Raw genomic sequence first — 14,869 nt, forward strand, 5'->3', positions numbered from 1 at the left:
CCAGTTACAAATCAGTGTTGTCTATTTCATGATCTGACATCAGCATCGTTACAGTTTGGTTAGCTTTAGGGAAAGGTCACAATTTGGGTTAAAATAATTGCTCTGGTTAAGGATAGGGGACCTTTATTATCATGGTTACAGTAAATATCACTGGGTCAAGGTTTTTGGACAATTGTGGTCATGAAACCAATGTTGACTGCAGCAGTCTCTTGTGTTTAAGTCTGATGTTTTGTTGATGCACCCATCCAGCCGACCTCCTCCCTCTGACAACTTTGTTACACTAGAATGTCACTGTACTTCTATTTTACTTCCCACGGACAAGAACCATAATTCCTATAGCCACGAGAGGGTTTTGTCAAAGCTGAAAAGCTGATACTGCTGTTTACCTTGAGAGGACAGACCACTAGAACTAGACTTGCTGTAGATTTCTTGAGAACAACCTTACCAATGTTAAATGCCTGGCACTCACCACAATAAATCTACAACTGAAGAAGCTTTTTGGATGACAGCGAAAACATGTTTACAGAATCCACATCATATAGTTGCATTTCACCAACAAATCATATAGTTGCTTTTCGATACAGATGTTGATGATTGACTATTCATTTATTATCAAAATTTGAATCAATAAAAGAAAAAAAGTCTGACCCCTTCACAGACATTGGTAAAGTATATGTTACACATAAATACATAAGTAAACACGCGTTCAAACTGCTTTTTATTATATACTACTGGTTTTTATAATGCCCTCACACTCAGCCAACTCTTCCTCAGTAGAAGAATGGCCACATAGGTTGACTCTGAAAGCAGGTTATTATGACCCACGGTAATTATGCCAAGAGCAAAAGAGGAAGTCTGGTGATGTAGTATAAACAGCAAGGAAAGTCTGCATATGGAGGAACGTGGTGTGTATGGATCAGTCAAACTAACACAGGACTTTCATTCAGGAAACCGCTATTCATGTAGTCAACATTGACCTGTTTTAAGTTATGCCACATACATAACAGTAATACACTTATTTTAATGCATTTCACTATTTTTGTTGCCTACAGTAATGTAGCTATTTTAACTGAAAACATGACCTTTTCCTCAACCTAACCCAATAGCTTTGTTACCTAACCCTGACCAGCAAAGCTAACTGCGACCCTTTAACAACATTAGCAACTTGACAACAAAGGTACTGGCCTGTTGCAATGACTCTCCAATGGTGAAATATGTCATTTTGGCAATCGACCTATTCAGTTGTTTAGGTATGAGGATGTGTTCGTACGGCCACAATAATAATAATATAACAGTAGCAACTAAGGCTGGCCAGTAACATAAAACCACACATGATCATTCAAATTACTCCACATTGTCACAAGCAAGCACATCAAAATGTGTGTAAATTTATCCCAACACAAACTTAGAAGGGGAAAGGAACAAGGGGAAGTAAACTTATTAATTATAAATTATGGAATGACAGTTTCACAATTCACCCGTTCAGGCAGTTTCACCCCTTCACTTTCAACAAATTATTCACAAGTTTGAAAAGGTAAAACCAAACCCAATATTGCAGTTCTAATTTACTGTTTAATCAATCATAATTGAAAGAACAACCACAGGAGACCATTGATTTGTGGAAAAACCTCTCAATTTGCTTGCTACATGACATCATGTGCCCCTAAAGAACAACCACCACAGCAGTCCATCTCTTTTATGGAACACGCCGTGCTCCTCTGACATGATGTAATGGGCTGTTTGGAGACAACAGTGCCATTAAGCAGAGCTAATTGCTCCCAGCACTTTAGATACTCCTTCCGTTTGACACTGGGGTTCACTGCAGGGACAACTTCAATCCTATATTATGTTGATCATTGTCAGACATTGGAAGGAATAAGTTGTACAGTATGATTATCTGTGTAAGCCTGACAATGGTTGATGCAGTTGCTGCAGTTCTGAAAATGAAACATGCATCTGAAAATATTAAACGTTATTTACATATGTATCTGACATGCTGCATAACAGCTGGAGCCTACTTACCTTTTTCTCCAGCTACTTGATCATAACACTGGAGGCTTTGATTCACAACTATTAAGCTTATCATTTTAAATTATTGATATGATATGAATGAACATTTAACTGGGAGATTTCAGGACATGATGCAATCGGCTGATGGATTCACACAGTCCACACGTGGTTATAGAGTGAGGTTACAGGCCGAAGTTTCTTTCTTTCTTTAAAAATATTTGGCTGAGAACAACCAGAGTTCACAAAGAGCACATTAACCATGCAACAGGCAAAAGTAGCTGTTCCAAAATGAATGGTAATTAGCTACAACGGATTTATTTTGCTGTTGGCAAAACTGGTCAATTTAAGAAGCAATGACAACTGGTTAAAAATGAAAAGCCTGCTAACATTACTTACTATTCTTTGTTCTGACTCATGTCATGTAATTGGAGTACAAAAGTAAACCAAAATATGTTGAAAGCAGAAAGGAAACGTTTTGTTTTTGTGAAATTTAAGATTTTCTACCTACCGCTCAAAATTCAAATGTTTTAAATGTTTTATTGGTTTAACTAACTTGCTAGCATTCGAGGTACTTTCAGACAGTTGCCCCCGATACCTCCCTTGTTTCCAAAGGAAATATGATGCTAGCAAATGGCTGTGTTCCTGAACAGGTTGGCTATTTGCTATTGAGTTGATGATGGTTGAACTTTTATCAGCTTGACCCATGTGATCATGGCCTCCACAGAAAAAAATATTCAGTGACTAATTTTGATATCATTTGTTTCCTGAATTACACACCTCTTTATCAGCAGTTAACAAGTTTGCCTCTCTAGACAATAGTGACATGAAACTTTTTATTTTGTCACGCCCTACCAATACCAATACAGACTGCTGCTGAGCTGTTGTACAGGATTAGATGACAAAGTTGATAACAAATGGAAAAAATTGGGGAACTCATTGCCTTGGTTGTTTCCCCTGTCCCCATCTCAACTAAGTAACTTCAGCAGAGGTAGAACACAAAGATGCTTCAGGCTGAATGGCCGTTCCACAGCGACCTATTTCCCAGAGAGCCCTGTGCCTCCCATTTTTTGTGATGGATGCTTTCAGACATCCCCCCCCCCCCCCCTCACTCTTTCTTGCCCCACAGATGAGGACAGTTGGCAGTGTGTGTGTGTGTGTGTGTGTGTGTGTGTTTGGGTGGCACAGTGTACTGCACAGTTGCCAGCTAGCCTTGCTTTAATTCAAAGGCCCACACAGGGGAAAACATTAACAAAAGCATAGCCCTGTAACAGACACGTTTAAACATTTGACCTCTGTAACGTCATTTTGACAAATTGTATTGTGGGGCTGTGCAAAAGGAGGAAGCAACATGAGTAATAGTGGTTTGGGGTCAGGCGTAACAAAGCCTTGTAGGGGATGGGAATCACCATTGCTGGGAGTGAGCAGCATCATGCTGTATGATGGTAAATGGAAGAGAATGAATTCTAACAAGGACAGAGGAAACATACTCAAGGTTGAGTACTGAACTCTACTTACACTATATGACAAAAGTACTGTATGTGGGCACCCCTGTTCCGTAACCCTTGGTACCTTTTGTCTGGGTCTGTTTGTCCTGGTTTGGTCTCACCCCCTCATTTACAATGAAGAGAAATCTTAAAACTACAGCATAGAATTGTATTTTACATAATGGAGTTCTATTTTCGTTTCCGCCACCAGCGCGGTGGGGCTTGCTTCGCCGATGAGGCGTGGCGGCGCAGACTTTGGTATTTTCGTGCACTGTGTTGCGGCCGCAACGACTCCCCCTTCTCATCTCAGTCCCACCCAGCGGCGCAACTTGGAAGGAGGGAGGGGAGAAGGCGTGGAGTGGGTTTGACACAGCCGAGTCCAATCTTCACCAATCTCACCAGCTCCTCGCCTCACCTTTAAAAACGCCGCTGGCAAGGCCCATGGCAAGTTTCAAGGATGACTGAGCCCGCAGCCGGGAGAGTGCAGCCGGGGTGTGCCGGTGGCCACGATGTGCACTACCACATCGAACCACAACCAATTACATTAATTTGTTCCTGTGAGATGCAAAAGAGTAGATGATTAAAGAAAATTGCATAGCCTACAGTGTTGAAGGCGTTATTCTCGTGGCCCACCTGCACTCCTGCTCACTCATGTCTAAATATGAGGTCCTTAGATGGTAAATCCTCAGCCTCCTCCTCCTCCACCTCAAAGCAATGATGTACTCCATCTTTGTAGATAACGTTAAGCATTACAATGATAACATTTGTATTTGGAATGAAATGACGTGGGTAATAGCGGACAACGATCATCACTTACGTTATTTCCGTGTGTCTGTCTCTGGAGTGCTCTGAGATAGATGCAGTATATACGCTCTGCAGGATGCCACGGCTGTTTCTGGTTGGCACAGCGACGTTTATTGATTAGTTTGAATCCCTGTTTCACCTGTGTACATTTGGTCAGGTTGAGTGACCATTACGCGTGCCGAACGCGCTTGCGATGTGGTCAGATGAGATACTGATCAAAATATATAAATTTAGGTCTGACCGTATGTGCTTGCTCAGATAGTTGCATTGAATCATGGCTGTTGCTAATTATTGATTGCAGCGAAATGCCAGACACTGTGGAAACCTGCCTATGAGGTATTGGTGACGTGGGCGCATGATTCTGCTGGTTTACAAAAATCCACTTACCCAGCGGCGCGCCGCTGGCGCACAGAGTTGACCAGGTCTGGGGTGGCGAGCTTTCAGTGCACTTTTGCGTGGACCGAAAAGGACGGAAAATCCAAATCCGCCGGCTGATCCTGCTGACACCTCCCCTTACTGCGCCGCAACGCCCATCCTGGCGTGCCTCTGTGTACCTCGGTTTACCAAAATACCAAGTGCACTGCGCGCCCGCCTGCGCTACACGAAAATACTACTGCGCGGGGTGCACACCCTGCGCTCCGCCAGCAGCGGGGACGAAAATAGGGCCCATGGTGTGCTCTCAACTGTGAGTCAACTGTCTATGTTCATCTCCTTCCTCTTTCAACATGACAGTGCTCCCATGTGCAAAGCCAGCTTCATAAAGAAATATTTTTTCCAGCTCAGTGTGGAATAACTTGAGTGGTCTGCACAGAGCCTTGAGCTCAACCCCATCCACCACCACTAGCACTACCTGTCAGCCAGGCCTTATCGCCCAGCATCAGTGCTGGACCTCACTGATGCTTGCTTCTGAATGGGAGCAAATATCTGTAGCCAAGCTCCAACATCAGGTGACAGGTTCTCCCAGACAAGAGGAGGCTGCTAGAGTAGCAGCATATTACATATGGGTGGAATGTTCAGGTGTCCACACACTTTGTTCAACTGTCCACATACTTTTGGGTATACAGTGTATCTGAAAGTGGGAAATAAGTTGTGTTTTTCCAGCAATTCCAGTAGAACTTCCTTCTTCATCAGGGATTTGCAAATTAATTTTGCTGAGCTACAACTGAGCACAAGATTTCTACGTTGGATGTTGGATCCAGAGGTGGGGGTAGCAGAAGAGAAGTTCTGTTGATAATATTGCAGCTCCTTCTGGTTGACAATAGAATGAATACAGCTTATACACTATTTGGTACGTATTTGAATTCAACATGGGATACTAGGATTAACAAGAAAGATCTGACAGAATAAAGGGTTCTGTTATTAACTGAAAGCCAAAGAATGACAAAAGAACAGACACAAATTACTGTCCCAGTAAGGACAATTGTGTGTGTGTGTGTGTGTGTGTGTGTGTGTGTGTGTGTGTGTGTGTGTGTGTGTGTGTGTGTTCCTATCTGTCACAGGGGCTCCTTAGTGTTGTGCCTGTGACTTTGCTAGCACTAAATGGAGGAACTTCTCATTTGGCCCAGCTCCCTCTTCAAAAAAAAAAACAAAAAAAAAAAAAAACACCTAAAATAATAAAATAAAATAAAAATCTTAGAACCTAAATCACATTAAACTTCTCTCCTAATCTCCCTGGAACTCTCAACCCCTAACTCCCCTTCACTCCCTCTCCTATCTGTCAGGGTCAAGAAGCAACAAAAAAAAGAGTTAGTTACATGTAGTTTGACCAAGAAGTCTTCCAAATTAAATGACAAAATATTATGTTTGTAAGTGCTTTCCAAAATGATGCATATGAACGATTTCTCATCTAACGCCCTTACCAGTGCAACATCATCTGGCAGTATTAATCCATGAGGGTTTGCTGTGCCGCCACCACTATGAGTAAGGTCTAGTTAAATTTAGGCACCCTAAGGGTCTGAGCCTGCTTCAAACACAGTGTTTGTTGAACCGTCTAAGATTACCTGAAATGCCGTCCCCCTCAAGTGTGACCATTTGGATTGGGTATAGACACTGTTGCCATTAGATATGGTTGGATGACACATCTTTCAAACTATTTTTTTTTCAAGCATGCTGAACCCTTAAAACTACTTGGTTAGGATTAGGGAAACAACATTATCATGGTCAAACGACACCAAGAGCCAACAGGCGTTGTCACTTGAAGTACCTACTTGAACAATGGTTTCTTTTTGTGTTAACCCAACCAGCCACTCTGACCTCCTCCCCTTGGGGTTTTATAGTGCTATTACAAAATCATGCTACTTCTTGCTTTGTTCTTGACAGACCACAGACACAATTTTCATGGCCACAAGCATTTGCTTACCAAAACATGTTTGAACCAAATGTTTTTCCCATGGGGACAGTATACATTGCTACAGAAACAGAACTGATAAATTGGAGTATTACTACTTCAAGCCTTTGATTGAAAACAGAGCTCTCGTCAATGTATTGCAGACAGATAAAATGTAAAAGTTTACAAGGTTCTGGAGTGGATAAAGGCAACTCTCTGTGTGCTACGTGGCCACAACTGTGCTTGTGAGAGTGTATGTGAGAGAAAGAGAGACTCTGCTCAGAAAAAAAGAGAAAGAGGAAATAGCATTAGTTCATACACTGTGTACCGTATGTAAGTACAGACATTTCTTTTCGTACTATACTCTTCCAAGTGTGTGTAATGTGTGCAAATAAAAAAGCATGCCAGCACAGATGCTTATTCTTCCACCTCCAACTGAGCAACAAACAGTGCTGTATCTGACCCTCCTCCCACTCTACTGTACATCTTCATCTCTCCTCCTCCTTCTCTCTGAAATGTATACACTCTATCCTTTACAAATTAAAAGCTCATCACACAAACACACACACATACAGACACATAGCTTGACTGACAAAGCCACAACGACAACAACTGTGAGTCACGATAAAGCTAATGTGATGTCATTTCAACGAGGCAGATGCTGGCTAAATGGCACAGTATTATGAGCTAATATGTCTCCGCTACACTGATTTTGCTTGTCCCAGCTTTGCATTTCCCGACTGTATGAAGTCCTGAGCTGATGGCTGGTCCCTCTTCTGAAAGCTGCAGTGAATGCAGTCTCATTACAACAACAGAGCAATTGGCTGGCAGGTAAGGTTGATGAGTGGAACGCGTGCATATAAATTATGAAATGCAAAGGTATATAACCTAGAACATGTCCATAAACAAACAACCTAGACACAAGCAAAGACACAACATGAAAATAAGAATTTGAAAATTTTAAGTCAAACATCTCCTGTGTCTAGTTTCTTAAATGTAAGAATTTGCTATTTCATATCTCTGTAATGCTGTGATCAGACCACACGAACCTAACCTGATCTTGAGATGATCTTGCCATGGCCGAAGAATTTCCAGAGTCATGGCTGATTATGAACAACAATTGAGTGTCAATACCCATGTAGCTTCACATGCTAAACAACCAGCTGTGCAGCATCTAGGAACGGCCCATGACACCCCGACAAAAAGACTAGCATGTCGGATTTTTTTGTTGTGACAGGCATAGTATGACATCTCTCACGATGTGCTCCTTAGTGTCGACCAATCAGGTGCCCTCTCCAGAGTGGCATCAAGGCAACAAACATGGCAATGTGGAAAAGGAGAGATGCTGAGGTTGCTGCTGTCAGGTGGGACAACGAAATGGAAGGAAAGTTTGTTGCCCATACTGTCTTCTCCGTGCCACCCAGGAGCTCATCCACAGCCGTTTTTCTGTGGGTTTTTTTCGCTATACAAGCACCACACCGCCAGCATCATACACAACACCTCTGACGCTACGATTGACAGTTGCTTTGCCTGCCTCCCCAACTTCTAAACACGTGTGAGATCAAGCGTGAAGTACTGAGGTGAACTAAGATGAAAACTGTAAAAAAATTTTAGTCAGTATCTTAATATTGTTTGATCTTTGATCAGACAGTTCCAAATTCAATTCAATTCCAAATTTGCAATTTTTTTACTTTTACTTTAGATTTAAGTTCTTTAACAGCTGCTCGAGTACAGACATTTAATGTTTGTGGAAGGGTTTTGTTAAAAAAAAAGTTGAATCTTTATGTTTTACAAAGTAAGACACAGAGAAATGTATCATCGGGCATTCTGGTGGCCTATTGGTTTCAGACACTGACTGTGTAATCCCAACATTGTTGATTTAGGTCTCTGTGTGAATTGTTGATGTGTCATTCCTCCTCTTTCCCCTGCCATCTCTGTGCTGTCACTTAGAAATAACCAAGCAAAAATCCCTAAAATTATAATAAAAAAAGAACTCTGAAAATGCTATCCAGCAAGTCCTGACAGTTGATGACGGTCAGTCAGATTCCTTATATGCTACCTGAGGGCCACCATAAGAGCATTCTTCGCAAACAAGCACATACATACACAGCATATAACCTATGTGTGTAGCAGAAAAGGACATATCTTTAAATCAGTGAAAAGGAGACCATAAGAAGCCGCTATGAAAGGCAAAGCCACTGGTCTTTTCTGTTTCTTTCTGCACGACTAGAAAAGCAAGCAGCCGGCCCACCCAAACACATCAACACAGTGCCTACCCTGTCAACGGGTGTCAGCTGAATGGCTGGCATGATGCAAACACACGCGCACACAGAGTACTTCTAATCAAACCTGAATAACACTAACCTCCTGGCATTGTGTCAGTCTGCTGGTGTGCACGTGTGGTCACATACAGTGCAGTGTATGCATCCATGTGCTTGTAAAAGGAGACCTTATATCTGCAAGTTGGAAATTGCATATTGCAGTTTAGTGATTTTGAGGGAGATCTGCACAGACCTGCATCGTGTGTGCAGGGCACTTACCTGTGGTGGAATGCAGACTCTCCAAGCTCCAATAACGAGACAGGACCCCCCTCAGAGTGCCGCCCAAGCTACCTCCTCCTCCGCCTCCACCCATACATCCACCCACCCCGAGACCTCCGTCCACCATGCTGTCCACCCCTCCGCCTGTCGGGCTTCCTCCGTCTGAGTCGGACCCAGGCGACAGCCCCGAGCTGCCACTGCCACTGCTGCCACAGCTGCCCCCAGGCAGGGGCACGCCCCCCTCCGAGCCCTGCTGGGTCCGCATCGCAATTTGGATATCAACAACAAGAGGGGAATGGGAGTGGGCAGTGAAGTAGTGAGTGGAGATAAAGAGCAGGCGAGGCAGCTGAGCAGGTGGTTTATTCTCCCAGCAGGGAGACAGCGCAGAGGAGGAGGAGGAGGAAAGGGAGGAGGAGGTGGCCTCCTGGTTGATATCTGCTGCACTATTCGCTGAGGTAAGCTTCAGCTGTCAACTTGCTGCTTCCTCTTTCTGTGCACAGAGAAGGAAAGCTGTAGCAGCGCTCCTCTCCTCCCTTCACCTCTCTGCTTTGGATTGCTTCTCGTACAGTGGCAGCTTCCTCTCTCTCGGCTCCTGTTTCTCTGGGTCGTTCTACCCATTTGCACACTGCTTCATTTCCTCACATTAACTCACACAGTCCATCTCTCTCTCTCTCTCTCTCTCTCTCTCTCTCTCTCTCTCTCTCCCTAGGCTGACATCAGTGGGGGTCCTGCAGGGGGGTTTCTGCAGCTCGACTGTGTCATTTGTTCGTGAGTGTCAGAGTGAACGGCTAACGAATGGTGCAGGATCTATTTAGGTGGAGACTGAAAACAGCCAGCCCTGCCTCAGTCCACCCCCCTCCACCCTCCCAAACACACAAGAACGAATACACACACAAACACACACACACACACACACACACACAAACACACACAAAGCTACAGTGAGCTACAGAACAAAATTTTCAGATTCTGATTCAGATTTTGAGTATTTTCAGCGATACAGAATCTATACTTGTATTGAGTGAGGTATAGTATATGTATTAAGTAGATGCTGTCCAACATGCACAATCTATAATACATATCTGTTTCGGAGGCAGGTACCATAGTTGTTTATAAATGAAATTGTCAGTGGCTGCTTTATATAGCAATATTGAATGTGGTTTAACTGAATTTAGAATGATATACAGCATCCAAGGGCTTAAGAGGAGATGCAGAGGCATCTAAATCACATCACTATAATTCATAACGGAGAGTTTCGACAATCCTTTTCCTACAATGCATTGGGAAGTTGTTATACTTCTGTATAAAAAATATTTTTTTTTTGCTGTAACTTCTTGAAAAGGTTGTCTGTATGATATTTAAATATGAATTTGTCATTAATGCAACTATCAGATTAATTATAATCACTTACTCTCTCAACGTTGGGTCCTTGTACAGTAGAAATATGAAAGTTTTTGCCACCATTATCTCCAGCTATAGAAAGCAACATAGACTTAGTTTCATGTGCATTCAAAACAAGTTTTGAACACTGCCAGTTTTCCACAGCGAGCTGAGCAGTGTCAGCAATGCAATACTGTATCACCTGCGTTTAGAGGCCTACAAAATTCTGGATAAATGAAAAGAGCGTGTTTTATTTTACTATGGGTGGTTTCAATGAAAAATACATTTACTATGATGCTTTGTTTCTTGAGAATTTCCATATCTTGTTTACTGGGCCAGTGTATTTCCAGTTTGTTTAAGTGATGTATTTTAAGCCAATCAGAGATCACTGCGGGTGCGTGAGAAGGAAGACCGGTTTCCAGAGAAAAGAAAAACTTGTGGGAAGAGAGCTGGGTGTTGGTAAAACAAAATTTAACATTAAGGTGGATAATACTTGTAGATTTAATACTTTTAAGTGTTGGCGCAAGTATTGTGTATCTGCAGTTTAGTAACTCGTTTCACCAGTTTCAAGTGCAGTCAGGTTAGGCATGTTTCTTGTTTTCATCAACTAAAAAAAATGCAAAGTCGTGGATGTTTTCTAAAAACCATTGTCAGAAACAGCTATAAACGACAGGGCTAACTTGGACAGAAAAGGCTGAAGAAGAAGATTAGCTGATGTAAACTTGCTATTGGCACTGCTGGCGAGGAAGGACTCGGCGCACTGGACCTGCATCAGGTCAAACAACGAAAAAAGACTCGCTAGCTTGCTGCATCATCTACCAGCTTGGAACCTTTCTAAACTGTGCATATCATGATCACATGAGTAATTGGAGACTGTACTATCAAAGCACTCCTAGCACTGGGTAATATTTTGAAAAATTTTCAGGGTTGAACTGTTTAAATGCAACTTCTTTAATTGGGACTCTACTTGTTTTGATTGCTATAGTTGTTAGAGGCTGCTTTTGGATTATCACATTTCAACCCACCCATAACAACCCATCTAGAAACTAATACACAACACATACATATCAAGGTATGGGTTAATTCTCTGTGTCCCTGTGAGGAAAAAAAAGGGAAATTATTATGGTGAAGATTACAGTTGTGGTTGGGATAATCAATCTTTATCTATCTATCTTATCTTTTCTTATCTTATCTTATAAATACCTTGATTTGTTCATTCATTACAATGGCAATATAGGGTTAAAGGGTTGTGATGCATTTGAATATATATATAGTTGTCAGATAAGGGGTTACATGCATTTAAACATGTATGGCATTAGAGTATGGCAGTAAGTTAAAAATGACTAATAATATTTAGATAAATTGTAAAAAGAACTGGGCGTAACACTGCACCTTGCGTTACCTTAAATTAAAAATTTGCGTTTTATTAGATTTGGCTACCTTCCAGAATTTTGCAGTGTTTGAGTAGGAGGTAGAGACCAAATTCAAATAATACTCCAATTTAGCTTTTCTCACAAGGGACTTGCATTTATTTGTAACCTTTCTAAATCCTAAGTCCTGTGGGATGCCTCATTGTAATGTGTAGCAAGGAGCCAAGCTTTGCTTCTTGACAAGAGTAAGTTTGATAGCACAGGGGGAAACCATGGACTAGATCTATTTTTCACTGTAAACTTTTTAAAAGGTGCATGCTTATTTACAACACAATGTTTTAGTAAAAAATCTGAGGCTGACTCAGCATCAGGAATTCAAAATCTAAGAGGAATAGAACTACTACAGAGGTCATTCAGTAAAGTTTATTTATCAAAATTTCTCTTTCAATCCTAAGCCTTCTGGTCTTAAACATATATGATTATTCAGACAAGATGGGATGCACTTGAGTGGGCATTTAGTCTGAGAAGGAGCATAAGGGAATAACAGCAGGACTGGAGCTCAAAGAGGCAACAGACACAGATTCAAGTATATAAGGGGGATAGGAGACATGTGGTGAACTTAGTTAGAGACCAAGGCTGCGAAAGGTGGGTCCCAGCCTCGGTTTCCCTGATGGGGGCAGAGGCTGAGCAGCTGCATTCAAGGTGTGTGTGGTAACCTGACATGACATTGATGACAGAGGAGGAGACGTGAAGATAAGAGGCGGTTAAGGCGCCCAGCCAGCGTGGGGGAACTGAGGCTTATCAAGAACGTCAAATCTGCATGACAACTGGGGAACATTGGAATGGGAAGAGAGGGGCAAGGTGGATGGAGTTTGCTCTATTCACCTCTGCAGAACAAGGTCCAGGATTTCAATGGGGTAGAACAGACTGGAACCTGGGGTTTTGCCCCTTGTCATAACCAGGTATCATCTGGTTGTGTAGGTGGAAGCACTGGACAGGGTAAGGTGGGGGGTCCTTTCACTTTGTCCAGCCATGGAAAAAGCAGTGCCAGAAGTGGGACATGGCACAATCTAGATGAGCCGTCTTTGCACCTTCCACTGCTAGTAGCTGCAATCCCAACCTCACAGTGACCACGAAGTCAATGAACTGCTCATCAAGTTTGATGAGTGGAGATTCTGACTTCTAGATCTGCGATCACCTCTTTGGTGAAACAGTGAGTAATATCACGGAATGAAAGAGAGTAAAGTGTAAGAGGCTCAGGTAATACTCAAGACGCTGCTGAGAAAATGGAAGGGCTCCACAATGGCAGCCCCATAGTGATGAAGAAGCTTCACAACAATGATAGCCAGGCTTCCACAAACAGGCATAGAATTCTATGATACAGATAGGCCTACAACTTCTTATCCAAAAGTCTGATGACTAAAAGCTTTCACAAGATTAAAACACAAAGATAAACAACAAGGTTCTAAAATGTGTAACTGCAAAGAATAGCTTTGAACAAAAATAAAAAGGTCAAATTTAGGATGCAGCTTCTGTATATTCTGTCAGGTAGAGATCATACCGATGCATGTGCATGTGATGTGTTGGAAATGATATTGGCTGAACTAGATTTCAGATTTTTAGAAAGTAGTAGTTAATGAATTAACACCAGGGTGAACAGTGGTGAAAAACTTTTTTTTTTTACTGTCCTCTCTTGTTGAATATTTCAAGTCTGTTGCAGCTCTGACCACACTAAGCAGTGATGCCAACATGTATTGGAGAGAGAAGTTAAATAAATGCCTGCAACTGATGAAAATTTATCAATTACCTGCACACTATTTACGCATTAATTGATTACATGTTTGCTCCATTACATGTCAGGACACTGTGAAAACCCACGGCCCATGAAGATATACAGTTCACAGTCATAGAAGGTTGTGAAAACTAGAGAATATTAATATTTGAGAAGCTAGGACCAGGGAATTATTGGCATTTTGCTTATGCTAATGATTAATCAAAACAGTTTCACATTTTTTCTTGATTATTCATCTAATCATTGCAGCTCTTAATTAAACCACAGGAGGTCACCAAAAACAGTTTCTGTTAATTTGCTGTTTTAAGGATCAGTTCTGAGATATCTGTCTCTGAGATTTCAGCCTCCACCCCAAAACAATGACAGCGATGGAACTTAGTTTGTGTTGTTTACAGTTTTGAAACATGCCAATTAAAAGTAAAGAGCATCTGAGTTTCTGGATAATTCTCTGGAATGGTTCTCTGGTGTCTCCAAATCTAGACAAATCAAACCAACACCATCTGCATGGATAGAAACCACAGGAGGTGAGTAAGAATGTTTTTTTGTTTGTTTGTTGGATGGAACAACCCTTTATTTACCACTGAATAATGATCCCATTATAACTCAATTCCTTGTGTTCAGTCCTAGCTATTAAATATTAGTATACACACCCACACATACTGCAGAAATTACACAACAGAGAAATTCATCAGCCCTTCAAGCAGAAACTGAAAATCTAGTAAACACAGAACTGGTGTGATGATATTTATTACACAGTGATAGCATACCACACCTGTCTGAATGCTGGGAATGTGTGTGTGTTGGGACCCAAAAAAAAAAAAGAAAAAAAAAAAAACACGCTTTAATTGTGCCATATTGAATATGGAGATGAAGTCACTGTCAATAAATAAGTAATGGCTAAATTTAAAGCCACACACCTGAGGCAGACAGTTGACTGTCTGACTTTTCAAGATCAAGCACCATTATTCAGGGATTTTGGCCTAATGAAACACCCTTTAAGAAGATTACAAGAGGAAAAGAGATATACCACCGTACAGATTACTCTGCTCTGCTGGGGATCAAAATGATAACGCATAGCATTGTGTAAAAAGATCAAAGTGGCTTTATGGTGTGTGCACTTTCCCACTATGTAAGTGAGGTGGCACTTATGATTCAGCTCACAA

The 14,869-nt window shown here is 41.7% G+C and overlaps 1 protein-coding gene across 5 annotated transcripts in view; it reads right to left on the reverse strand.

Moving 5' to 3' along the window:
• arhgef4 (Rho guanine nucleotide exchange factor (GEF) 4) overlaps window positions 1–14,869 on the reverse strand; it is a 154,792-nt gene that overhangs the window by 63,808 nt on the left and 76,115 nt on the right. Inside the window, exon 1 of one of the 5 annotated variants that reach the window (XM_076761771.1) lies at window positions 9,165–9,849. The exons of 3 other annotated variants lie outside the window; for them this stretch is intronic. In XM_076761771.1, coding sequence (XP_076617886.1) covers window positions 9,165–9,429 — 265 coding nt within the window. In that variant the 5' untranslated portion in view covers window positions 9,430–9,849. Of the gene's footprint in view, window positions 1–9,164; window positions 9,850–14,869 lie in introns of those variants that run through there. One more of the 5 variants, XM_076761772.1, reaches the window with a different exon arrangement.

The sequence above is a fragment of the Chaetodon auriga genome, chromosome 21 (genome assembly GCF_051107435.1).
Source record: "Chaetodon auriga isolate fChaAug3 chromosome 21, fChaAug3.hap1, whole genome shotgun sequence".
In the NCBI taxonomy this organism is placed as follows: Eukaryota; Metazoa; Chordata; class Actinopteri; order Chaetodontiformes; family Chaetodontidae; genus Chaetodon; species Chaetodon auriga.